Source organism: Podarcis cretensis (assembly GCF_951804945.1).
Source record: "Podarcis cretensis genome assembly, chromosome: 18".
Classification (NCBI taxonomy): domain Eukaryota; kingdom Metazoa; phylum Chordata; class Lepidosauria; order Squamata; family Lacertidae; genus Podarcis; species Podarcis cretensis.
Window position 1 is genome coordinate 12396340 of NC_137188.1, and position 27700 is coordinate 12424039.

Genomic DNA, 27700 nt, shown 5'->3' on the forward strand with positions numbered 1-27700 from the left:
ACCTCTCCATTCTGAAGGAAATCAGCCCTGAGTGCTCACTGGAAGGACGGATCCTCTTTGAGCCCCTTCAACCTACAGCTTTTATAGCCAACTTTGATTGACTTGATAGACTGCATCTGATTAGCAGGCGTCACTCATCATCAGCCCGGGACACCAGGTGTGACCCAACAGGAATGCAGAGCAGCTGAGAGTCTCCAACCCAATTCACTGCACCTGGGCATCCTCCCCACTAGCCAATCAGCGCTTAGAACACAGGAAACTCCTGACACAGGTGTGTGGGAAACAAGTTACGCCAGCATAAATCTGCAAACTTTAAACCGGGGATGTAAAGGGAAAGTGATATGTCATGGGTAGGGAAACGAAGGCCTGGGGGCCGGATCCGGCCCAATCGCCTTCTCAATCCGGCCCGCGGATGGTTCAAGAATCAGCCTGTTTTTATGTGAGTAGAATGTGTGCTTTTATTTCAAATGCATCTCTGGGTTATTTGTGGGGCATAGGAATTCGTTCATTCTCCCCCCCTTCCAAAATATAGTCTGGCCCCCACAAGGTCTGAGGGACAGTGGACCGGCCCCCTGCTGAAAAAGTTTGCTTACCCTGATCTAAGTCCTCTAAGTTACAATGGTCTTCTGCCTAATGATGCCTAATGATCGTCTTCCAAGGCAACTCCTCTATTCCGAACTTAAAAATGGAAAGCGTAATGCTGGTCGTCAACAAAAGAGATTTTAAGACTATCTCAAGGCAAATCTTAAAAAATGCAGTATAAACACTGGCGACTGGGAAACACTAGCCTATGAGCGCTCCAACTGGAGAACAGCCTTTCCCGAAGGTGTCGTGGGCTTTGGAGACACTCAAAGTCAGGACGCAAGGGAGAAATGTGCCAAGAGGAAGGCATGCTTGGCAAACCCTCACCGGGATCAACTCCTGCCCGGAAACCTATGTCCCCACTGTGGAAGGACGTGGGGATCCAGAATTGGCCTCCACGGTCACTTACGGACTCACTGTTAAAACCGTGTTTATGGAAGACAATCTTACTCAGCTACGAGGGATCGCCAAAGAAAAAGAAGAAGAGGAAAAAGAGGAGGAGGAAAAAGAGGAGGAGGAAGAAGAAGAGGAGGAGGAAGAAGAGGAGGAGGAAGAAGAGGAGGAGGAAGGGGAAGAAGAGGAAAGGGAAGAAGAGGAAGAAGAAGAGGAAGAAGAAGAGGAAGGGGAAGAAGGGGAAGAAGAAGAAGAGGAGGAAGAAGAGGAAGAAGGGGAAGAAGAGGAAGAGGAGGAGGAATAAGAAGAAGAAGAAGAGGAAGAGGAGGAGGAAGAAGAAGAAGAGGAAGAAGAAGAGGAGGAAGAAGAAGAAGAGGAGGAGGAAGAAGAGGAAGAGGAGGAGGAAGAAGAAGAAGAGGAAGAAGAAGAGGAGGAAGAAGAGGAAGAGGAGGAGGAAGAAGAAGAGGAGGAAGACGACGTTCTTCCACCCCCCCCACCCCCCGCCTTGAAAGAGGTGCGGATGTGCTTCTTCTACTCCAGATTTCCCAAGGCGTCTCTGAACACCCGGGACAATTGTTGCCAGGTTGGCTGAAGATTGAAGGGTCCGTGTAGTTATCTGCAATTACAACGGGCAGGAAAATAACACAGTGTGGCTGGGAGAAGGGGGGGGGAGTCTCCGCCTCCCACCTCGTGCGAAGGGTACAGGGGGCGGGTTAGGAACCAGAGGGCACCCAGAGAGCTCTGCCGCGGCCAGTGTCAGATTCATGTATAAGCTAAAGAAGCTATAGTTTTGAGTATCCCTCTCTGCCTTTTGGGGACAGAATCCCCACTCCAAAAAGTTCAACAATCTCCTCTCATGGGTTCGAGTCCTACCCTCCAGGAGAAAACAAGCTTGCTCCATCTTCCATGGGATTTGTCGTTTAGTTGTGTCTGACTCTTTGTGACCCCCTGGACCAGAGCACGCCAGGCCCTCCTGTCTTCCGCTGCTCCCCGCAGTTTGGTCAAACTCATGCTGGTTGCTTCGAGAACACTGTCCCACCATCTCGTCCTCTGCCGTCCCCTTCTCCATGTGTCCTCCATCTTTCCCAACATCAGGGTCTTTTCCAGGGAGTCTTCTCTTCTCCTGAGGTGGCCAAAGTCTTGGAGCCTCAGCTTCAGGATCTGTCCTTCCAGTGAGAATTCAGGGCTGATTTCCTTCAGAATGGAGAGGTTTGATCTTCATGCAGTCCATGGGACTGGTAGCTTCGAGAACACTGTCCCACTAGGAAGGAAAGGGGGCTCTGACCATCATTCGACGCACCCCAGGGTGCCACAAGACACCGGTTGAAAACCACTACTTTAACAGATCAAGATCCCCACCCCTCTGCCAGCGAAGGCCAACCGAAAGCTTGCAGATCCTTCTGTCTGCCTGCTGCAGCCCTTTTTCCAGAACACACCTACCTTCCCCCTCTACAACCAGGCATGATCTCCTTACCCTCTTATTCATTCAAATATAAACAGGGAGGGAGGGAGGGGGGGGAGAGAAGGAAAAGGCTCCCAGGAACCAACCATTTACAGTTCGCTATTACACCCCCGCAGAGATGCAACCTCTTGCTTGAAGACTTTTGGCCACCCACATGCCAAGGCACGGCTACAAGTTTGGTCTAGGTCCATTCCAATGCAATGTGCTTTTCGCTTTGATTTTTTCAATATATATATAATCTGCCCTGCTTCTCCTTTTAAAAAAAAGAATAGAAAGAAAGCCGTTCTATGAAAGACACAAATTAGCTAGAATCGTCAAATCGGTGTCGCTTTCGAGAAAATTGCAGCAGGTTCTGTTCCTGCAAGGTTTTGTTTTTTTCTTTCCAGCTCTGCTTTTCTCGGGGTTCAACGGAACCGAAGCTGCCGTCAGCAGGGTTGTCTGGGAGTTGATTTTCCAAGGATGCCAACGCGAGCTGACTGGCGATTGAGGCTGACCGCAAGATCCTGGAGCTTCTGGTCGGGATAAGGTTGCCCAGGACAGGGATTTTGCCGTGGTTCCGTCCAGTGGCATGGAGTTCCCAAGATCTGCTGGGGCGGCCGGGCAGAGCGGGGAGAGTGCTGTGAAATGGCAGCTGTGTTACGACATGGCAGCTAAGACCTGGTGGATGGTAAGTAAAGGCAGCGTGGTGCGGTCAAATTACCTGCAAGGCTTAAAAGAATCCGGTTTCTGCCTTCGTCTGAAATATTCGTGGGCAGGCTTAAAACCTGTTGGAGTTTCGGGATTTCTTTCCAAGTCCACCTACAATTAACAATATCTATATTTCCACTTTCTGTCTTGGAAGATTTGAAGATGGAGGGGCAATTAATAGGGGGAGGTTAATTCATACGGCAGGTCCTTAGTTTTGAAAGCTGTAACACTGTGAATCAGCTCGCAAAATTTGGCAGATTGTCTCCAGCGAATTTCCTTTTTAAAAAAATTTAATTAAATTTCCAAAAAATCCAATATATTGTCAACTTCCCATCCCATTTTCCATGATGTTTTTCCTAATATCCCCATTTTCTGCACCCCAACTTTCTTCTTTTTTAACATAGTCGTAACACAATGATCTTTTAATTATTTCCGTAGTTCGAAACCCGCTCGCGTATTTTTCATGCTGTAGTTATTCCTTCAAATAATCCGAAAACGGCTTTCATTATTCCAAAAGAAAAGAAAAAAATCATCATCATCAGATTCTCTTATTTTAGCTGTTAGCTTTCCTGAATTTCCAGGTAATTCCCACTCAGAGTAAACCCACTGAAATGAATGGACCCAAATTAGTTCAGCAACACCCCCACAATGGCTCTACTCTGATCCTTTGGACCTGATCCGAAATGAGTTCAATCGCATGGCAATGCCAGGGCAAGGAAATCGCATTCCATTCGTTTGAAGGGGACTTTTGTATACAATGTTTATGTGTGTGTTTTGATAAGAAAACCTGTTTTCAGATTCGCGGCCCCCATAGCATGTTTAGATTGAGAATTCCTCTCCCCAACCCCTGAGTTTGAATCCAATTTGCAACTTTAAGAACAAACGCAAAAGCAATTTATAATGCAGGTTTCATTGGAAAGATGGAGAAGAGGTGTGTTTATTTTTGTTATTTGGAAAAACAAAATAAATGGGTGGTGTGATGGTTGTAATCTGGAGTGGATCTGTAGTAATACTCAGGTTTAAACAGACAGGGGTGTAAACAGAGGATGGAGAGATGCAATCATTTTAGAGAGTCGAAAGTGGTTGTAGATGGTATTTTTACAGCTTTTTCCGCCTCTCTTGTTTGACAATGCTTACACCTCTGGTTACTTTGCCAACAAAGGTTCGTATAGTTAAAGCTCTGGTTTTCCCAGTAGTGATGTATGGAAGTGAAAGCTGAACCATAAAGAAGGCTGATTGCCAAAGAATGGATGCTTTTGAATTGTGGTGCTGGAGGAGACTCTTGAGAGTCCCATGGACTGCAAGAAGATCAAACCTATCCATTTTGAAGGAAATCAGCCCTGAGTGCTCACTGGAAGGACAGATCCTGAAGCTGAGGCTCCAAGACTTTGGCCACCTCAGGAGAAGAGAAGACTCCCTGGAAAAGACCCTGATGCTGGGAAAGATGGAGGGCGCAAGGAGAAGGGGACGACGGAGGACGAGATGGTGGGACGGTGTTCTCGAAGCTACCAGCATGAGTTTGACCAAACTGGGGGAGGCAGTGGAAGACAGGAGGGCCTGGTGTGCTCTGGTCCAGGGGGTCATGAAGAGTCGGACACGACTAAACGAGTAAACAACAACACCACCTCTGGTTCAACAGGTTCAGGTGGTTTTGGGGAAGGCCACGAAAACTTACCGAACCTGTTTTGCCCGAGCCGAGAACCTGTTTTGCCCGAGCCGAGCACCAAATGGTAACCACCTCAGTGTTGTCTGACCCGAGAGCCAAAACAGCTCAAGGTAGACTTGATCGGAGATGGAGGCTTGATCATTGCCACTTTTAAGAGGGAAGGCTGGGCTCAGTTGGTAAAGCAAGTTAACTGCTGCAATGCTTCCTTGGGCTCCTTCGGGATGGGGGGGGGTGATAGAAACAAAGGCAACCTCCTTCTGCCACAAAAGCAAACAATTTGCTAGGAGCGGGGAGGTTGGTGCGTTCTAATTGCCAGTTTAGATCACGGATACACAGGAGAAGTCTCCCTGGGTGGCCCTGTTCAATTCGGCTGCCTGGCGTGGCTGAGGCTGCGGCGAAAACAAAGCGCTGCATGGGATAAAAGGACCAATTCATAGAATCATGGAAGGAGCACAAGGTTCATCTTTAGTCCAACTTCTAGCAATGCAGGAATCTGAACCCGCAACCCTGAGATTAACGAGTCTGCTGCTCTAACAACTGAGCTACTCCAGCTGGGTTGATCAAATACAGTGGTACCTTGTTTCTCAAACGCCTTGGTTCCCAAATGCAGAAAACCTGGAAGTAAGTGTTCCGGTTTTCAAACCTTTTTCTGGAAGCCGAACGTCCGACACAGCTGTCGGCTACTGTTTCCAGGGCGCCTGCGCCAATCAGAAGCCGTGCCTCGGTTTCCGAACGTTTCGGAAGTCAAACAGACCAGCTGGATGGATTAAGTTTGGCGCTTTGGTTTTTGCTATTTATTTCGCATTTTTGTTTTTGAGGCTTTTTCAGTTCATTTGTTTTTGTGACAGTGTGGAACCCAATTCAGCTATTGATTGATTGATTGATTGATTGCGTGACAGCGGAAATGGATAAAAGCTCCCCATCTTTATGGTTAAGTCCAGTCAAAGGCAACTATGGGGTTGCGGCGCTCATCTCACTTTCAGGCTGAGGGAGCTGGCGTTTGTCCGCAGACAGCTTTCTGGGTCATGTGGCCAGCAGGACTAAACCGCTTCCGCCGCACGTCGGAAACCAGAGTGCACGGAAACGCTGTTTACCTTCCCGCTGCAGCGGTACCTATTTATCTACTTGCGCTGGGGTGCTTTCAAACTGCTAGGTTGGCAGGAGCAGGGACCGAGCAATGGGAGCTCACCGCATCGCGGGGATTTGAACCACCGACCTTCCGATTGGCAAGCCCAAGAGGCTCAATGGTTTAGACCACAGCGCCGCCCGCGTCTCTGAGTTGAACATGTCAGCCTAGATAGGTTGGCTGGTTAGAGCATGGTGCTGAGAACACCAAGGTTGCAGGTTTGATCCCCATATGGGACAGCTGAATATTCCTAGATGAATCTCAGTGCCCTTTCCGATTCTATAATCTCTATGAGCATTCTATGATCTCCAAAGCATTTGATTTGGTGACCTTAGACGGCCCTGATGATGCTGAGCATCTCTGTTGTTTATTGTTGTTGTTTAGTCGTTTAGTCGTGCCTGACTCTTCATGACCCCCTGGGGCTCTTCATGACCAGAGCACGCCAGGCCCTCCTGTCTTCCACTGCCTCCCGCAGTTTGGTCAAACTCATCTTGGCCTCTTCGAGAACACTGTCCCACCATCTCGTCCTCTGTCGTCCCCTTCTCCTTGTGCCCTCCATCTTTAACAACATCAGGGTCTCTTCCAGGGAGTCTTCTCTTCTCCTGAGGTGGCCAAGGTCTTGGAGCCTCAGCTTCAGGATCTGTCCTTCCAGTGAGCACTCAGGGCTGATTTCCTTCAGAATGGAGAGGTTTGATCTTCTTGCAGCCCATGGGACTCTCAAGAGTCTCCTCCAGCACCATAATTCAAAAGCATCAATTTTTCGGCCATCAGCCTTCTTGATGGTCCAGCTCTCACTTCCATACATCACTACTGGGAAAACCATAGCTTGAACTATATGGATCTTTGTTGGCAAGGTGATGTCTCTACTTTTTAAGAGCATTGAAATGGGCCTTCTCTGCAGAGGATTGAAGATGGAAGTCCAGAGGCTGGAGAATTTGAGTTCCGGAAAAGGATAAATGGATCTGACTGAAACGAAAGAACACCACTTAGACTCTTGATAAATAAAACAGCGCAATGGCGAGACCAAAGGTCTATCAGCCTGCCTCTCGGAGTGAACAGCTAAAGACTTCTGGGAAACTCCCAGGCTCTGAGCTGTGTGGGAATGTTCAGGGAGGCAGGAGAGGATATATTGCTTATTAATATCCTTCCTAACTTGGGCTATCAAGTTCCTTTACTTAGCAGAGATTTACTTGCTTTGACATGCACAGCAGATAGCTTGATGCAGGCTCGCTTAAGCCGCTTAATATTGGATTCCTGGTAAGTCCACTTATCTCTCCCTTAAAAAGAATAGACACGACACAATCTTGTGTAAAGCATATAAAAGAAGTTTACTCACACATTCAGTTCACAGATGGATCCCTGAAGGCAGACTTAGTTACAAATATGTACATGTGGATCTACCCCATATGGGGGAATACATTCCCCCTTTACATGCACAGCAGATGGCTGGTTGCAGGCTCGTGTGAGCCTCTCACTATTGTACAATTCAGTCTGTCTCAGATTGAATTGTACTTTTCTGGTAAATTCCCTTGCTCCCTCTTAAAAGAATAAAGATGCCACAATCTTCTTCAAAGTCAATACAGTATTTTAATGTTTTTTTGGAAGCCGCCCAGAGTGGCTGGGGAAGCCCAGCCAGATGGGCGGGGTATAAATAAATAATAATTATTATTATTAAAAGAACTTTACTTACATCAGTTCACAGTTGGATTCCTGAAGGCAGACTTAGTTACAGATATGTACATGTGGATCTACTGAGAGATTTGAACCCAGTGCTTCTGCTAGCTGAGAGCTAGCAGAGCGGTCCTAGCTAAAAGCTGGTCAAACGAAGAAGGAAGTCAAAAAGAGGGAGGTGTGCTGCATGACTTGTCCTTTTGTTACCTGGGCAGGTGAGGTCACGCCCACCTTCTGTCACATGCAAAAGGAAGGATGCTCCAGCCAGGAGGAACAGGAAGTTTCGACTGGCTGGACCAAACATCCCTTTTCATGTCTTCTCTAGGAAAACAAGGAATGTTGTGTTTGACTGCTCTCAGTGGATTACATCCCAGAAGCTGTTCTCACCACGCTCCTAGAAGCTGGCATTTCAGAGACAACCAATTGCTTCACGGTACTCAGAATATACCCATCGATAGCAAGTACAGCGGTTAGGATTTTTGTTATAGCCCAAAAATGGCAGGCGGGAGAGGTACCTAAGGAGCGGAAATGGCAACTTAAACAGATAGAATATGCAGAGTTAGCAGGCCTAACTAGCAGAATAAGAGACTAAGGAAATAGTCTCTGGTCAGGAATGGGGAAACCCAGCCAGATGGGCGGGGTATAAATAATTCCGTATTTTTTGCTCTATAAGGCACACCAGACCATTAGACGCACCTAGTTTTTGGAGGAGGAAAACAAGAAAAACAAAATTCTGAATCCCAGAAGCCAGAACAGCAAGAGGGATCGCTGCGCAGTGAAAGCAGCAATCCCTCTTGCTGTTCTGGCTTCTGGGATAGCTGCGCAGCCTGCCTTCGCTCCATAAGACGCACACACATTTCCCCTTACTTTTTAGGAGGGAAAAAGTGATCCTTATAGAGCAAAAAATACGGTAAATTATCATTATATTATTATTTACTGCCCTCCACCCACCCACTCATCCAGGCAGTACTGATTGCCTGTATTTAATGCTGTACAGTAGTACCTCGGGTTACATACGCTTCAGGTTACAGACTCCGCTAACCCAGAAATAGTACCTCGGGTTAAGAACTTTGCTTCAGGATGAGAACAGAAATCGTGCTCTGGCAGCAGGAGGCCCCATTATCTAAAGTGGTGCTTCAGGTTAAGAACAGTTTCAGGTTAAGAACGGACCTCCGGAATGAATTAAGTACTTAACCCGAGGTACCACTGTATTGTTTTTAACACTCGATTGGGAGCCGCCCAGAGTGACTGGGGAAACTCAGCCAGATGGGCGGGGTATAAATAATAATAATAACTTATTGGAACTGGTGGGTCGTTGTTCTGAGCCCCTTATGGCTGCCTCCTCCGATCTGCTTCCTAGGAGCTCTTTCGCCCCACAGTTTGCATCCAAGCCTCCCTTCCCTGTTGCAGAACCCAGCTGTTAGCAATTCAGGTTTGCCCCCAGGGCCAGCAGAGCAATTGAGGTCAGCAAGTCACTCATTTAATTTTCCGAGGACTCCATCTCGGTGCGGAAGTGGAAAAGGGGCTTCTGGGGTTGTTTTAAACGGGACGGCTCGGCTGCCTGTTGCCAGACTCTTTGCTCTCTTGGGGGGGTGTTCCCCGAATTGACAACATCTGTCTTCCCAGCTGTTGAAGCAGCCGTCACCTGCTAGCTGTGTTAACGGAGAAATCTGAGGGCTCCCTTGAACAAAAAACAAGGACACCAGCCAGGAATACCAGAGCAGAAACAGCAGCTGGACGGCTTGGTCTTTACTGAAGACGGTCGTGACAGGACTCCCACCTGCCACCAGGTGGAACAAGATGGAAGCCCCAGACAAAAGAAGACCCCAACTTTTATTAGCTACTAATCCCCCAAGCTCTTGAGAGTCCCATGGACTGCAAGAAGATCAAACCTCTCCATTCTGAAGGAAATCAGCCCTGAGTGCTCACTGGAAGGACAGATCCTGAAGCTGAGGCTCCAAGACTTTGGCCACCTCAGGAGAAGAGAAGACTCCCTGCAAAAGACCCTGATGCTGGGAAAGATGGAGGGCGCAAAGAGAAGGGGACGACAGAGGATGAGATGGTGGGACAGTGTTCTTGAAGCTACCAGCATGAGTTTGACCAAACTGCGGGAGGCAGTGCAAGACAGGAGTGCCTGGTGTGCTCTGGTCCAGGGGGTCACGAAGAGGCGGACACAACTAAACAACTCAACAACAACATTAATAGTGAAATGCTTATCAAGCTCTAGCTTAAAATGATTTTTTTTAATTCATTACAAACTTAATAATGCAAACGCATTGGGATTTGGCAATAACAAAAGTCCCTTTAGAAACACAATTTACAAAGACTCATCATCTAGTTTCTTGCTATAACATGAAATAATAGGTGTAAATGTATGATGCAAACTAATAATAATTATAAAATGGGGGGGCTCTTTCCCTGAAAGTTTGATATTGGGGAGGGGGGAGAACACTGGATCACTTTAGCCACTAGGTGGCGGTACAGCAGCATGTAAGTCTGAGCTTGGAAAAGAAGATGTTGTTTCTCCTGTGTTTGTTGGAACTCCAACTCCCAGCACCCCTAGCGGTCAGCAAGGGCTAATGGGAGTTGTAGTCCAGAACTCCCTGTCCCTCTGCTAGGCAGCGTTGAAAATTAGGGGTGTGCAAGGACACATAGATATATATAGATATATATATATGCTGAAGTTTAGTTTAGCCACTCCATTCATTTGAGCAATGAAGAGTCTCCTTCAGCACCATATAAAGGATATATAAAGGGCCCCATTACCAACAAAGTTCCATATAGTTCAAGCTCTGGTTTTCCCAGTAGTGATGTATGGAAGTGAGAGCTGGACCATCAAGAAGGCTGATCGCCGAAGAATGGATGCTTTTGAATTCTGGTGCTGGAGGAGACTCTTGAGAGTCCCATGGACTGCAAGAAGATCAGACCTCTCCATTCGGAAGGAAATCAGCCCTGAGTGCTCACTGGAAGGACAGATCCTGAAGCTGAGGCTCCAAGACTTTGGCCACCTCAGGAGAAGAGAAGACTTCCTGGAAAAGACCCTGATGTTGGGAAAGATGGAGGGCGCAAGGAGAAGGGGACGACGGAGGACGAGATGGTGGGACAGTGTTCTCGAAACTACCAGCATGAGTTTGACCAAACTGGGGGAGGCAGTGGAAGACAGGAGTGCCTGGCGTGCTCTGGTCCAGGGGGTCACGAAGAGGCGGACACGACTAAACAACAACACCTTCAGTAGCTTAGGGCCTCATCAAACCTAAATCCAGCCCTGGGTATAACAACAAGAACAAGAATAACAACAACAACAACAACAACAACAACAACAACAGGACATCCATATTTCCATCAGACGAAAGTTGGGAGTTTTGTTCTTTCTTTTTGCTCCCAGCGATGGCCACATGGGATATGATCTCATCCTGGCCCTGAGAGACACTTTCTCCAACCACAGAGGAGGAGGAATGAATGAGGGGCATTTGCCAGCATGTTCCCGGGTCATTGGGTCTGGGCCCAGCAAGATTTCCTAGTGGAGCACGTTAGCTGTGAGCCCAATAGCTCTGGGTGTGGAACAGAAAGGGAAGGAAGGAATGCCAGCCAGCAGAGGGCAGCCAGGCAAGGAGTCGAGACAGGAGACCAAAAGGCGTTGGCTGGGTCTTGGAGGAATCAAAAAAACGTCAAGTTTTGATCTTGCTTTTAAATAGTTGGCACAGACCGTAAGCTATGTTCAAGGGAACTGACCTGCCCCCTTTGCAAAGGAAACAGAGGCGCCAAAGGAAGACAGGGGAGGTTTCTTAGCACAGAGTTAGGGGGCACTGTTGCCCCCCCAAATACTGCTGGACTTCGAATCATAGAGTTGGAAGGGATCACCTAGCTGTACCCCATGCAATGCTGGATTATCCAGCTGTCCCATATGGGCGTCAAACTTGCAACTGTGCCATGCTCTGGTTACCTCCTGCTTGGACTACTGCCATGCGCTCTACATGGGGCTGCCTTGGAAGGTGACTTGGAAGGAAGGAAGGAAGGAAGGAGAGAGAGGGAGAGAGAAAAGAAAGAAAGAGGAAAAGAAAGAAAGAAGAGGGAGGGAGAGAGAAAAGAAAGAAAGGAAGGAAGGAAAGAGAAGAGAGAGGAGAGAGAGAGAAAGAGAGAGAGAGAGAGAGAGAGAGAGAAAGAAAGAAAGAAAGAAAGAAAGAAAGAAAGAAAGAAGAGAGGGAGAGAGGAAAGGAAGGAAGGAAGGGAGGGAGGGAGGAAGAAAAGAGAGAGAGGAGGGAGAGAGAGAGAGAGAGAGAGAGAGGAGAGAGAAAGAGGGAAAGAAATAAAGAGAGAGGGAGGGAGAGAAAAGGAAGAAAGAAAGAAAGAAAGAAAGAAAGAAAGAAAGAAAGAAAGAAAGAAAGAGAATGCCTATCGCCCACCCCCATTCCACATCCTTGTTTCAAAGGACCCAGGGAGATTAGTTGTCCAAAATTGATTGGCGGCCCCTTTGCATTTCTCTCTTTCTCTCTCTCTCTCCACCCCCCACGCCACGCACTTCTCTCCCTCCCACAAGTGAAAAGAGGGCTTTGGAAAAGGGACAGCACCAATTGGGAGAACTGGGGGTGGGATGGCCGAGGCGGGGTTGGAGAGAGAGAGAGAGAGAGAGAGAGAGAGAGCAGGAAAGTCCGCCTCCTTAATGACCAACAGCTGTTGCAAACCTTTAATCCGTGCAGAGTTTGGGAACAAGCTGTCCCTGCGATTATATAAACCGCCTCGGCTGTGTTTGTTTAATTCGGTTTGTGTGTGTGTGTGCGCGCGTGTTTTTGGCTGGGGTTTTTTTTTTTTGCAAGCGCACGGCCAATGGCGATGGGGGGAGTGGGTCTGAAAGGGGCAGGAGCAGTGACCACCCCCTTTTCCCCTCGCCCCCCCTCTCTCTCCTCCTCCTCCTCCTCCGCTAATTGGCTTCTGACCTCCAAGCGCTACGCACCAAAGGCTTTTTCTGCAGAAAACCTTGGCGCTTCGGTGGAAAAACCAACCCTCCCCAGACAGGGGAGGGGGGTTGCTGCTTGCTTCTTCCCCCAGATTGCAACATTTCCTGCTGCGGACACGTCCAGATGCACACACACACACACACACACACACACGGCACAAGCCATTTCAGGTCCTCTCCAGGGCATCGTCCCAAGCCGAGGGCAGACCTGACGTCAGATCCCAAGCTGCGTCCAATTCACCAAAGGCCAAAAGCTTGCCAACTTCCCTCGCCAGCCTCTGCTCCGCTGCCTGACAGGACAGCCTGGGATGGCAGAGCCGGGTTTCCCTATAAGCTAAACAAGCTCTAGCTTAGGGCCCCAGTCTCTTGCCCCCCCCCCCCAAAAAAAATTAAAGGGGGAAAAACTGGATGCACATTTCCAAAATGTAAAAACTACATACAACAGTGTTTTGTGTTGTGTAGGCTCCTATTTGTTATGTGCAAATGGATTTAGATACCTATTTTTGTTTAGTTGTTTAGTCATGTCCGGCTCTTCGTGACCCCCTGGACCAGAGCACGCCAGGCATTCCTGTCTTCCACTGCCTCCCGCAGTTTGGTCAAACTCATGCTGGTAGCTTCCAGAACACTGTCCCACCATCTCGTCCTCCGTCGTCCCCTTCTCCTTGTGCCCTCCATCTTTCCCAACATCAGGGTCTTTTCCAGGGAGTCTTCTCTTCTCCTGAGGTGGCCAAAGTCTTGGAGTCTCAGCTTCAGGATCTGTCCTTCCAGTGAGCACTCAGGGCTGATTTCCTTCAGAATGGAGAGGTTGGATCTTCTTGCAGTCCATGGGACTCTCAAGAGTCTCCGTCAACAAACTCTAGCTTAGGGCCCCACTCAGTTGGGCCCCCCCCCAAAAAAAATTAAAGGGAAAAAACTGGATGCGCATTTCCAAAATATAAGATAAAAAACAAATAAAATAAAAACTGCATACAGCAACAGTGTTTTGTGTTGTGTAGGCTCCTATTTGTTATATATTTTCTGAGAATCCTCCGGAAAAACAATCTCTCCAAGGACTTGTTGATGGCATTTTACCATTGCACTGTGGAGAGTGTATTAGCTTATGGTCTGTGTGCGTGGTTTGGGAGCTGCACGGCCAGGGAAAAAACAATGCTGTCCAGGGTTGTAAAGACTGTGGAGAGAATAATTGGGCGCACTCTTCCCACCTTGGATCAAATCTACGCTTCCAGGTGCCATAAGAAAGCGACAGAGATAGCGCAGGATAGTACGCACCCCGGAAATGATTTCTTTCAGCTTCTGCCTTCTGGAAGAAGGTCCAGGGTTATAAAGACTAGGACTAGCCGCCTGAGAAACAGTTTCTATCCAAATGTGATTTTGGTTTTAAACACAATGTAAGGTAGTCTTTATGTGAGTATATTGTATTCAATTGTGGGGTATCAGAGTTTTTAGGGGGCTAACCTGGCTGAGCTAGCAGGCTTGTGGTTTTTTGACCATCTGATGTAGATTTTTTTCAATTTTGTTGTTCTGTATGGAATAATGACAATAAAGATTATCGTATCGCATCATACAAATGGCTTGGGATACCTGTTAGGTCCATCAATTAAAAGGTAAAGGGACCCCTGACCATTAGGTCCAGTCGTGACCAACTCTGGGGTTGCGGTGCTCATCTCGCTTTACTGGCCGAGGGAGCTGGCGTACAGCTTCTGGGTCATGTGGCCAGCAGGACTAAGCCGCTTCTGGCGAACCAGAGCAGCACACGGAAATGCCGTTTACCTTCCCGCCGAACTGCTAGGTGGGCAGGAGCAGAGACAGAGCAACGGGAGCTCACCCCGTCATTGCGGGGATTCGAACCACCAACCTTCTGATCGGCAAGTCCTAGGCTCTGTGGTTTAGCGAGATAAGCTTGCCGTTAAATGCGAACTGAATCAGCTGTCTCCTCGATGGCTGATCATCGATGGGACTCGATATCCAGGGCAGCCGACAGTCCAATCTTTCCACCGACCGAGATGAGAAAGCAACAAATTGGAACAGGAAGTTGAAAGTCCACCGCTGTTGAAACTTGCTGGTTGGCACTTGTCATGTCTTGATCGGATTCCCAGGAAATCTGAAGGGTGATTTATAACTCGCTTGGCATTGGCATGTGTTGCTAAATCAGACCAGGGTGTCTCAAACAAATGCACCCATTTTAACACATATCCGATCCCATGTGAAACCTTTCTCCAGTCCATCGTCTCCTGAGCCAAATTTTGCACCTCCTTTGCCGGGTGTCTGGGAAGGTGGGGGAGAAATCAAGAGACATCTACAGTGGTACCTCGGGTTAAGTACTTAATTCGTTCCGGAGGTCTGTACTTAACCTGAAACTGTTCTTAACCTGAAGCACCACTTTAGCTAATGGGGCCTCCTGCTGCCGCCGCGCCGCCGCTGCACGATTTCTGTTCTCATCCTGAAGCAAAGTTCTTAACCTGAAGCACTATTTCTGGGTTAGTGGGGTCTGTAACCTGAAGCGTATGTAACCCGAGCTACCACTGTAGTTGGGTTCCGATGTCACTGCCAAAACATTCATCATTGCCGATAGTGTTGACCTTTAAAGCCTTAAACAGCCTCAGCCCAGTACAATGGTACAAGGGTTACATACGCTTCAGGTTACAGACTCTGCTAACCCAGAAATATTACCTCAGGTTAAGAACTTTGCTTCAGGATGAGAACAGAAATTGTGCGGCGGCAGCAGGTGACCCCATTAGCTACAGTGGTGCCTCAGGTTAAGAACAGTTTCAGGTTAAGAATGGACCTCCGGAAGGAATTAAGTTCTTAACCCGTATACCTGAAGGAGCATCTCCACCCCCATTGTTCATCCCGGACACCGGGGTCCTTTTCCCGCGGGCCTTCTGGCGTTTCCCTCCCTGCGAGAAGTGAGGTTACAGGGAACCAGGCAGAGGGCCTTCTCGGTGGTGGCGCCCGCCCTGTGGAACGCCCTCCCACCAGATGTCAAGGAAATAAGCAACTATCGGACGTTTAGACAACATCTGAATGCAGCCCTGTTTAGGGGAGCTTTTTAATGACTGGTGTTTTTATTGTGTTTTAAATCTTTGTTGGAAGCCGCCCAGAGTGGCTGGGGAAACCTAGCCAGATGGGTGGGGTGTAAATAAATAATAATAATAATAATAATTTATTTTATTTATTTATTTATTTATTTATTTATTTCATATAGTTGTCCTTCAATGCACAGCACGCTGTAAATTTGGAAATCCCCGCCATAACTTTTCCCAAGATGAAAATGGAATATTGCGCCCAAGCGTGCCAATTACTTTAAGGGCATGTGGTTGGGACTACAAGAGTATTACAGAGTTCCCTGTTGAAAGGCACACAAACACCCGCAAAAGCAGAGTAATCCTGCAAGCCTGTATAGCTCAGTTGGTTGGAGCATGGTGCCAACACCGAGGTTGTGGGTTCGAATCCCCAGCTTCACATTCTTGCAGCTGATTCTCAGAGTCCCCATTCTCCAATTCTACGATTCCAACCTGAAAATTAAAAAAACCAGGGGCTGTACGGCTGGATTCCTAGGAAACGGTCTGCGGGCACTGCAAATGCCCCCCAGATTATCTCCTTAATCTCGTTACCCAACAAGATTATACACAGACACAAATGAGTGAATGGCTGGTTATTTGAGAGCAGTCGGAGATCACAATGATTTAAGGTCATGGAGGGGGAGAGAGAATAGGGATGGGGAACTATTCCCAGCTGCTGGCGATGGCAAGGAACAATGGCGACAAACCAGCTGGAGGGCGCACACGAAACGGGGAACATAAAATGAATCTTCTAAAAGTCTGGTAGTTGTTTATTTCCTTGACATCTGGTGGGAGGGCGTTCCACAGGGTGGACACCACCACCGAGAAGGCCCTCTGCTTGGTTCCCTGTAACTTGGCTTCTCGCAGGGAGGGAACTTCCAGAAGGCCCTCAGGAGATGGACCCCGGTGTCCAGGCTGGACGATGGGGGTGGAGACGCTCCTTCAGGGATACTGGGCTGAGGCCGTTTAGGGCTTTCAAGGTCAGCACCAACACTTTGAATTGTGCTTGGAAACGTCCTGGGAGCCAATGTTGGCCTTTCAGGACCGGTGTTATATGGTCTCGGCGGCCGCTCCCAGTCACCAGTCTGGCTGCCCCATTCTGGATTAGTTGCAGTTTCCGGGTCACCTTCAAAGGCAGCCCCATGTAGAGCGCATGGCAGTAGTCAAAGCGGGAGATAACCAGAGCATGCACCACTCTGGCAAGGCAGTCTGCGGGCAGGGAGGGTACCAGATGGAGCTGCCCTGGACACAGAATTGACCTGCACCTCCATGGACAGCTGTGAGTCCAAAATGACCCCCAGGCTGCACACCTGGTCCTTCAGGGACACTGTTGCCCCATTCAGGACCAAGGAGTCCTCCACACCCACCTGCCCCCTGTCCCCCCAAAACAATCCTCCTGTCTTGTCAGAATTCAACCTCAATCTGTTAGCCGCCATCCTCCTCCAGCTGCCTCACACAACAGTAATTGTTGCTGCTGTTGTTGTTGTCCTAACCACCATTCCCTGGGCTCTGAGTCTTCTTCCCCAGTTGGTTCGTTCCTCTGCATCCAACCAAACCATGACATTTTGCTTCCTAAAATGATGCAAATAGTTAAACAGACCTTCCTCGCTGCAGAGTGGGGTGGGGTGTGGACTTATGACTCACCAGGAGCTCTGCTGAGTCAGCAAAAATGCCTCTGGGAAATCTTCATTGGAACCAGGCCTGGGCTGGTAACAACAACTTCCTTTTAGTTTGTGTGCGTTTATGTTTCACCCAGGGACGCAGGTGGCGCTGTGGGTTAAACCACAGAGCCTAGGGCTTGCCGATCAGAAAGTCGGCGGTTCGAATCCCCGCAATGATGGGGTGAGCTCCCGTTGCTCGGTCCCTGCTCCTGCCAACCTAGCAGTTCGAAAGCACACCAGTGCAAGTAGTTAAATAGGTACCACTGCAGCAGGAAGGTAAACGGCGTTTCCATGCGCTGCTCTGGTTCGCCAGAAGCGGCTTAGTCCTGCTGGCCACATGACCCGGAAGCTGTACTAGGAAAGCGAGATGAGCGCCACAACCCCAGAGTCGGCCACGACTGGACCTAATGGTCAGGGGTCCCTTTACCCTTTACCTATGTTTCACCCGAGGATGTATCCCGTTGCTAAGTTCTTCAAACAGGGAAGAAGTCCACAGCTGGGCATGATTCTCCCCAAGCTCTCCAGACGGCTTCGTGCAGAAGCCGTTCTTCGTCTGAGCTTTGCGACACTGGAGGGTTTGGTCCATTGGGATGAATGGGGCGCTGTCTGCCCTCAGCCAGCCCACACCTGCCCGCCTCATGCCTTACAAAAAATCCAGGGCGTGTTTCAGCCGCCTCCTTCCCCTTAGTCTCGACCCAAGCAAACTGCAGGGTGACGACAACCTTACGTTTTGATGCAAATAGGCAGAAAGTATGGACACTTCCTATCTAGACAGTCTTGAGAATATTTTGCTAAAGGTCCCGGGCAAAGCTGGTCATTCAGCTGTTGTTTTTTATTGTCAAGAGTTGCCCGTCGGGAATTTGTGTATGTTTTTGTGTAGAACAGAGCATTCACTTCCGGGATTTCGGCATCCAGCTTCCGAAACGTTCAAAAACCGAGGTTTGACTGTAAAACTGAATCCGAGAAAACTGTGGTGGAGACAAAGTAGTGGGGCAAAGTTTGAAAATTTGGAGAAGACATGGAAGGGTGAAGGGGCAGTCCAATGTTTGTTGTTGTTTAGTCATTTAGTTGTGTCTGCCTCTTCGTGACCCCCTGGACCAGAGCACGCCAGGCACTCCTGTCTTCCACTGCCTCCCGCAGTATGGTCAAACTCATGCTGGTAGCTTCGAGAACACTGTCCCACCATCTCGTCCTCTGTCGTCCCCTTCTCCTTGTGCCCTCCATCTTTCCCAGCATCAGGGTCTTTTTCAGGGAGTCTTCTCTTCTTCTGAGGTGGCCAAAGTCTTGGAGCCTCAGCTTCAGGATCTGTCCTTCCAGTGAGCACTCAGGGCTGATTTCCTTCCGAATGGAGAGGTTTGATCTTCTTGCAGTCCATGAGACTCTCTAGAGTCTCCTCCAGCACCAGAATTCAAAAGCATCCATTTTTCGGTGATCAGCCTTCTTTATGCTGCAGCTCTCACTTCCATACATCACTACTGGGAAAACCATGGCTTTAACTATATGAGTCCAATGTTAATTAACTGCTAATTGGGAAATGTTGTATTCATTTGTTTTTGGTGGTGGTGTTGTTTTTAAAAATGTTAGAATTTTTTTTTAAAAAAACACAACTTTCCTGAGCTCCCAAAGGACCAACGAAAGGCCAATATCCCCCTTTCGCAGAATGTAAGCTCCATCTAGCACAGACGGCATAGCCACTCCCTTGCCAGCTGACCTTGGGCACGGCCAATGCCATCCCAGGTTGGCAGGGGGCGAAAGGGCAGCGGGGACGCTTCCTCTCCCGTTCCGCTAAGCTTAGGGATCAAATCAGCTTGAGCTGGGCCAGCTGCTAAGAGCCCAAATCCCCATGTGCGGTTAAAAATAGCCGTGGGGCTCAGCGTCGAGAGCAAGGCACGCCAACGGAACCTCAGATGGCATTTTAGCATTGTCTGCGCCGGACACCTTGTGGGTTTTTTTAATACACGGCCTGAACTTCATGTTGGCTTTAGTTCGTCAAAAGCCACCTCTGTCTATCAAGTTGGCAGCAAATTTCGCCTGAGGCAGCAGCGAGCGACCTCTTTTTCTGTCGAAGGATACAAATCCTTCGGGGGGGGGCGATTTTTGGAGTCAAAAGCGCCCCCCCTTTTCTCTCTGTTTCTACCGCTGCCTTATAAGAACACCCAGGGCCAGATTTAGGTTTGATGAGGCCCTCAGCTCCTGAAGGTCATGGGGCCCTTTCTATGTCCAGCTGTCCTTTGTCAACAACAAATTGTCGCTGCCATTTGTGTTGAATATATGCTATATGGTCATTGATGGACGTAAAGGTAAAGGTACCCCTGACTGTTAGGTCCAGTCACAGATGACTTTGGGGTTGCGGCGCTCATCTCGCTCCATAGGCCGAGGGAGCTGGCGTTTGTCCGCAGACAGTTTTTCTGGGTCAAGTGGCCAGCATGACTAAGCCACTTCTGGCGAACCAGAGCAGCTCATGGAAACACCATTTACCTTCCCGCCAGAGCGGTACCTATTTATCTACTTGCACTTTGAATCAGAAGAGCAGGCCTTTCAGGACCAGGGACAGCACCAAGAAGACAGACAAGTTGCTCTCTCTGAGAAGCTAAGTAGCCATTTTTTGGTGCTGATGGCTGTCAAGGTGGTGAGTCAAAACTGCTTAGGGACTCCATCTGGCCTGAAGCACCTGCTGCTAAGTAACCTTCAGCACACCTGCTTTCAGGTAGGGATTCAGGAGGGAACGAAAACCCTTGTTGCAGAGTTCAGATTCCATCTCTCGGTGTGTCAAATGAGTGCAGCCCTAAGGACACAGGTGAGCCTTGGTTGCTAAGGAACTCTGCACCTGTTGTGTTTGCTCTTCAACCTGTCTCTCCCCCCTGTTTCTCGCCTTTGTTCTCTTGGCTTCCCCTGTGTTCTGGTCCCAGCTGGCATCACGCCCCGTGATCTCTGCTCCTGCCCCCGGGAACTGCCAAAGAGAACATGCCAGCTCTTACGAAGCCAGCCCCAGGAGAGATAACACAGTCTTCCCCTTTGCCGCTCTCCCCCACACCTACAGAAACCAGGACAGTTATATAGGGGGTAGCGGGAGGCCTGGCAGGGCTTTGGAGAGAGGGGTTTTCCAAACAGACCACAGCTAGGAGCAGCCAGAGGATGGAAGCACAGCGAGATTTCTGGACATCTTCTTTTGATGGGTGAGGGCAGAGCATTCGAACGTTGACTTACGAAAACCAGAATGCCTCTGTTGTTTTAATTGTTTAGGACAGCGTTTCAACTAAATAGAGCTGGAAGGGACCCTCAGGGGTCATCCATCCCAACCCCCTTTACAATGCAGGAATCTCAGCTAAAGCATCCATGAGAGATGGCTATTCGCCGATATGGCTGGGTTTCACCAGCTGCTCTGGGTGGCTCCCAACAGAATATTAAAAACACGACAAATACATCAAACATTAAAAACTTCCCTAAACAGGGCTGCCTTCAGATGTCGCCTAAAGGTCAGGTAGTTGTTTATTTCCTTGACATCTGGTGGGAGGGTGTTCCACAGGAAGGGCACCACCACTGAGAAGGCCCTCTGCCTGGTTCCCTGTAACCTCGCTTATCACAGGGAGGGAACTGCCAGAGGACCCTCGGAGCTGGACCTTGGTGTCTGGCCTGGACGATGGGGGTGGAGACGCTCCTTCAGGGATACTGGGCTGGTCAAGGACATTATATCGTTGGAAGGGTGCCTCTATAATCCTGTTTCTCCATCCCAATCTCTTATTAGGTTGTGGTGGGGAAATATGAACCTTTCCAGAGCTCACCAGACTCCCAACTCCCCTCGTTCCTGATGCATTGACCGGCTACAGCTCACCAGTGTCTGACGCCTCTGAACTCCGAACTCTCAGAAGCCCCACTCAGCACATCCGCCTGCTTGGGGGCTGATGTGAACTGTAGCCCATAAGTATCTGGGGACCGGGGCCACAGTCTCCCCACCCTTGCCATGGACCAAAATTGACATTCTCTCTCTTTTTAAACACTCTGATTCATGGCTCAGCGGAGCCTCCCTTGCCAAAGGCAGTCTATGTCCAAATTCAGTGGTACCTTGGTTGTCGAACTTAATCCATTCCAGGAGTCCGTTCGGCACCTGGAACCGTTCAAAGACCAAGGTGCAGCTTCCGATTGGCTGCCAGAGCTTCCTGTAGTCTCCGTGATAGACGTTCGGCTTCCGAAAAACGTTCGCGAACCGGAACACTCACTTCCGGGTTTGCGGCGTTCGGGAGCTGATTTGTTCGGGAGCAAAGCCGTTCGAGAACCAATGAAATGATGATAATAATAATTTATTATTCATACCCTGCCCATCTGGCTGGGTTTCCCCAGCCACTCTGGGCGGCTTCCAACAAAACACTAAAATACAGTAACATATTAAACATTAAAAGCTTCCCTAAACAGGGCTGCCTTCAGATGTCTTCTAAATGTTTGGTAGTTATTTTTCTCTTTGACATCTGGTGGGAGGGTGTTGCACAGGGCGGGCGCCGCCACCGAGAAGGCCCTCTGCCTGGTTCCCTGTAACCTTACTTCTCACAATGAGGGAACCGCTAGAAGGCCCTCAGCGCTGGACCTCAGTGTCCGGGCAGAACGATGGGTGTGGAGACTCTACTTCAGGTATACTGGGCTGTTTGGGGATTTCAAGGTCAGCACCAACACTTTGAATTGTGCTCAGAAACGTCATGGGAGCCAATGTAGGTCTTTCAAGACCAGTGTTATATGGTCTTGGCGGCCGCTCCCAGTCCCCAGTCTAGCTGCCGCATTCTGAATTAGTTGTAGTTTCCGGGTCACCTTCAAAGGTAGCCCCACGTAGAGTATGTTGCAGTAGTCCAAGCAGGAGATAACTAGAGCATGCACCACTCTGGCCAGACAGTCTGTGGGCAGGGAGGGTCTCATCCTGTGTACCAGATGGAGCTGCCCTGGACACAGAATTGACCTGCGCCTCCATGGACAGCTGTGATTCCAGAATGACTCCCAGGCTGCGCACCTGGTCCTTCGGGGGCACAGTGACCCCATTCAGGACCAGGGCATCCTCCACACCCGCCCGCCTACTGTCCCCCCAAAATGGTACTTCTGTCTTGTCAGGATTCAACCTCAATCTGTTAGCCGCCATCCATCCTCCAACCGCCTCCAGACACTCACACAGGACCTTCACCGCCTTCATGTACCACTGTAGTGGTTGCTCAGGGTGGGATGAGCTGTGGTCTCTGCGCCCAGAATTTGCCAGCTTCCTGGAAGCTGCTTTTGGGAGACATACCTTGACCCTTGTGTGCCGGGATAAATCAAGTGTTGTCAACGAGTGCAAATCAAGCCTGGGCGCTTTGCTTGTGTGTGTTTTTTAAACGGCGGACTCGCCAGAGGTGGTTTGAGGGTTGCAAAGGCCGGCTTGCTTGTGCTGTGGCCAGGCCAAAGATCTTTGGGTTACCATTAAAATAAACCCATAGCCAAGTGTGGGCAACCTTTGTGGTGTTGGTATGCGTGCCTAGACATGTGTGTGTGTCTCTGTGTGTACATAAGTGAGAGAATGGGAGAGAGGGATTAAAATTAGCTTGTAAAAAAATCTAACGTGATTGTGTCGAGATTTCTGCTTCCCATGCGGCAGGGCGGGTGACGCTTTGAAGGATAACCACGTAGGCTTTTTAGCTGAGGCCAGCAGTTTGAAAGTTCATGTTAAGTGGTTTGTGTCACCATAAATAAAACTGAAACTCTCCCTCCCTCCCTCCCTCCAGCCTTCCCTCCTCCTCCCTCTCTGCGTGGTTATTTTTTTAAACAAGGCTTTTCCCCCCAGACTGATCAGTGCGCAGGCCGTTCCATTTTAATCGAGATGCAAACTGGTTACCAAAACGATAAATATTTGCCCCTCTCGGTTTGCAAGGTTTTATTTATGTTGCTTCTCCTGCAACGTTGCTCCTTTTGGGGGAGGGAAGAATTCATCTCCAGCTAATTATTTTATTTTATTATTATCTGTATGTGATGTGGTGTGGTGCAGTGGTTAGAGTGTCGCACTAAGACCTCAGAGACTAGGGTTCGAATCCATGAAGTTTACTGGGTTGCCTTGGGGAGGGAATCACTGGCTCCTCAGTCCTCGCCTCACAGGGTTGTTGTGTGGACTGAGGAGGAAAAACCACCTTGAGCTCTTTAGAGGAAAAAGGTGAAATACGAAAAATATTTCATGACCAAGTGGGAATTTGAACCCTGGTCTCTGAGGTCTTAGTCCAACACTCTAACCCAGGGGTCAGCAAACTTTTTCAGCAGGGGGCCGGTCCACTGTCCCTCAGACCTTGTGCGGGGCCGGAATATATTTTGAAAAAAAGTATGAACGAATTCCTATACCCCACAAATAACCCAGAGATGCATTTTAAATAAAGGGACACATTTGACTCATGTAAAAACATGCTGATTCCCGGACCGTCTGCAGGCCGGATTGAGAAGGCGATTGGGCCAGATCTGGCCCCCAGGCCTTAGTTTGCCTACCCATGGCTTGCCGATCAGGAGGTCGGCGGTTCAAATACCCGCGACAGGGTGAGCTCCCGTTGCTCGGTCCCTGCTCCTGCCAACCTAGCAGTTCAAAACAACGTCAAAGCCAAGTAGATAAATAGGTACCGCTCCGGCGGGAAGGTAAACGGCATTTCCGTGCGCTGCTCTGGTTCGCCAGAAGCAGCTTAGTCCTGCTGGCCACATGACCCGGAAGCTGTATGCCGGCTCCCTTGGCCAATAAAGTGAGATGAGTGGTGCAACCTCAGAGTCGGCCACGACTGGACCTAATGGTCAGGGGTCCCTTTACCTTTACTAGTGATGTTCAGAGTTTTCCCATTAGGTAGGAGATATCACCCTTCTCTCTCTCTCTCTCTCTCTCTCTCTCTCTCTCTCTCTCTCTCTCTCAGCAGCAGCAATTTCATTCCATCCTCTCTCCCTGCATATAGGAGCCAACCCCCAGGAGCTGAGGTCCCTCTGCCTTGCCCCCCCCAATAAAATACTTGAGGGGGGAGGGCCCCCCAATGTTGATGGGCAGTGCCACTCAAATAGTGTGGCATAGCCAGGATTTATGGTTTTTTTTGAAGAACCTCAGTTAAGTATTTTTATTAATTTATTTAGGGGGCTGCTGCCGCCACCCTTGGCTGGACCCAGGTGTGTGCAGTGTCCTGTGATTGAGGTGGGTCTTTACCTGCCCCCTCCCCAATATTTTATTCAAGTGGGCACCCCTGCTCTGGCATCCCACCTCCTTACCCAGGGCCCGATTTAGGTTAGCTGAGGCCCTCAGCTCCTGAAGGTAATGGGGCCCTTTATATATCCAGCTGTTCTTTGCCAACGACAAAATGTCGCTGTTTTTTGTGTTGAATATATGCTATATAGTAATTTGTGGACCTAATAGGTGTCTCAAGCCATCTGCACATATGTATTTTATCAGGGTTTTGGAATGCTTTGGTTTTGGAACGGACTTTCGGTGCGGATTAAGTTTGAGAACCAAGGTACCACTTTATATAGAAAGGAGCAAACCAGTGATATTCTAGGGAGTGGGCGAGCAGGCGGGGCCCATGACTGACATCCTAGGAGCCTACACAACACAAAACACTGTTGCTGTATGCAGGTTTTATTTTATTTGTTTTTTTATCTTATATTTTGTAAATGTATCCAGGGTTTTTTCCCCCTTTTGTTAACGGAGAAATCTGAGGGCTCCCTTGGACAAAAAACAAGGACACCAGCCAGGAATACCAGAGCAAAACAGCAGCCGGACGGCTTGGTCTTTATTGAAGACGTCACGACAGGACTCCCACCTGCCACAAGGTGGATCAGGATGGAAGCCCCGAACAAAAGAGCCCCCCAACTTTTGTTAGCTGCTAATCCCCATGTTACACACACCCCCAAACTACATCACTAACACATCATGGTTACATCATGAAAGGGGAGGTCTGGTGGCCGTAATCTGAGCATCCTGGACCCTGCCCCATGGTTCCCCTTGCCCTCCACCAAACACCCATCAAGTGGAACAAAAGAGATATTTACATCTCCCTGTTTCCCAGCCAAGTGAATCACACCCTTTTGTCTTCATCTGGGTTTATTTCTGGAATGGCTACCTGTCTGGCACTCAGGTATCAGGAGGCCAGGCAGAGAGGCTGCTGAGGAGCTGAGCTCACCTGTCTATAGGAATTTCTGAAGTTTTCCCCAGTGAGCCAGTACATAGATACATTGATCAGTGAATTCTGACATTTAATATCATGCAGCAGAGGCCCTTTGAATAGATAGGAAGAAACTGCGATGAAGTGTTTTGCGGGGACAAATCACAAAAGTCACAAAAGCGATTGTGCTGGTTTTGGTATTGGGCTGCATGTGGGTGAGATCTGCTGGAGGGGCAAACCCCCCCCCCCATACATAAATCCCTGCAGCACTTTAATTTTTTTGGGGGGGGGGCAAGAAATTGGGGCCCTAAGCTAGAGCTTGTTTAGCTTATTATACGTAAATCCGGCGCTGCGCCTTATCAAATCTCCTTGGTCCACCTTTGGGAGCTAAAGGAAGAAATGGGGGGGGGGGTAACTCGAGGGAGATTCTCTCAAATGCCAGCTCCCTCTCTCGCATCCTGGCGCTGCCAGACTCCTCAAAGCCCCCCCCCCTCCTCCCCAGCCACGCGAGAAAGGGGCGGAGCCAGGGGCGGAGCCTAGCAGCCCAGGCAAGGAGGAGGGAGAGCGCGCGCGCGCAAGAGAGAGAGGGAGGTCGGTCCTGGGTGCCGCCGCCGCCGCTGTTGCTGGAGCCCTGCTCACCCAGGGAGGGAGCGGGTAGCTGTGAGGGTTCCCCTGCCCGCCTGCCAGCTACGCATCCAGTCCCCCCCCCCCGCCCTCCTCACTCTCTCCGGATTTTCTTTGCAAAAAGCGAAAGGAATCTTGCCGGTGCTGCGCCTGCTATTTTATTTCCCAGCCCTGCCCCCAAATCTTGTTTTAATAAAAACACGAGGTTTGAACCAGGAAGCTAGCTATATATATATAAAACCATAAGCAACAAAAAGAGAGAGCTTCTGATTCTATTATTATTATTATTATTATTATTATTAGCAGTAGTGTTTTTAAATCTCCGCGCCCCTAGCGTGGCGTCCCGTGAAAAGTGAGGTCTCTCTCTCCTTCCCCCCCCCCGCAAGACATGATTTTTTTTACGGCTGCCCCGTCTCACCCGCTTCCACCGCCCCCCCCCTTTATTAAGAACCCCCTCTGTGTGACTCTCTAGAGTTAACAGCCACCAAGTCCTCAGCAACCCCCCTCCCCTGTCTTCACAACCCAGGAAGGATTTTGGTGTGTGTATGTGTGTGTCCCCCACCCTCGGCGATGTGACCTAGCAACTAAATAAACCCCGGATTATTATTTTTTAAAAATTATTTTACCAAAGAGAGAGAGAGAGTGAGGAGGGGGGGAAGTGGGGCGAGAAACCACCACCTCCCCTACTTCACTGACATCTGGGGAGGGCCACGGCGCAGCGGGTTCTCCTGAGCTGGGACCTTAAAAGATGCTGTCGACCCAGCCGCTGAAGGCGCCTCGACAGAACTGACCCGACGCTGAAGGGAACGAAGATCTGGCCCCGCTTTTCGGGTTGTTGTTATTTTTTTTTCCCCCTCTCTCTCTCCAGGGAGGAGGTGAGGTCGTTCCCTTCCCTTCGCCCTCCGCAAATTAATAACAACAACAACAACAACTTGGTGGGACCTTAAAAATAAATAAATAAGCCCCTTCTCTCTCTGCCGCCGGCCGCCACCTTAGTTTCCTGTTGGCATTCAGCCGCTCTGCCGCCCTGGTCAATTTCGCTTGGGTGATGGTAAGTTTTTCGCGTCAGTTTCCAAATCCTTTTTTAAATAATAATAATATCCCCCCACACCCTGATTTCCTCGGTGGGGTGTGGCGGAGGAGCGGGTGGGTGGGCAGAAGAAGTTGATCGAGGTGGGGTTTTTTTTTGGGGGGGGGAGAGAGTCCAAGGCAGGTGGGCTTGGGGTGGGGAATAGGGTGCTGGCGGTGGGGGGAGGGGAGAGCCTTGTTAGAATCAAAACAGAAAAGATCTTGGCACGACCAGGGTGGCTGGAAGGAGACCCGGGGGGGGGGTGGCGGCATTTCTTTTGAGTGTTTGGGGATGCCCCGTTCCGGAAAGAGCGCGCCTCTATTCGGAAAGCCCCGTCGCGTTTTGCCGTAGTGCCTTGCCTAGATGAAGACCACCCCCCCCACCATACCCGTCCTTGGTGCAAAGTGTCAGAGTTTAAAGGGGGGGGGCTGGTGCGCAGAGGTGGAGAATGCGAAGCGCTATAAAGTCTGCGGAGTGTCCTACCTCTCCAAACCCGGTGCGCTTTTACGCATGGAATTGGGGAGGGGGGGGGGAGAATGCGTAAGAATCTGCGATGGAGGAGGAGGGGGGGGAGAGAGACGAGGGGAGTGTGTGTGTGGCAATCATCTCTCCCCCCTCCC

The 27700-nt window shown here is 49.5% G+C and overlaps 1 protein-coding gene across 1 annotated transcript in view; it reads left to right on the forward strand.

The window, feature by feature from the left end:
• Window positions 1-25977: 25977 nt before the first annotated feature.
• NFIC (nuclear factor I C) overlaps window positions 25978-27700 on the forward strand; it is a 96842-nt gene continuing 95119 nt past the window's right edge. Inside the window, exon 1 of the mRNA XM_079960733.1 lies at window positions 25978-27062. Within this exon, the coding sequence (XP_079816859.1) occupies window positions 27060-27062 (3 nt within the window). The 5' untranslated portion in view covers window positions 25978-27059. The remainder of the gene's footprint in view (window positions 27063-27700) is intronic.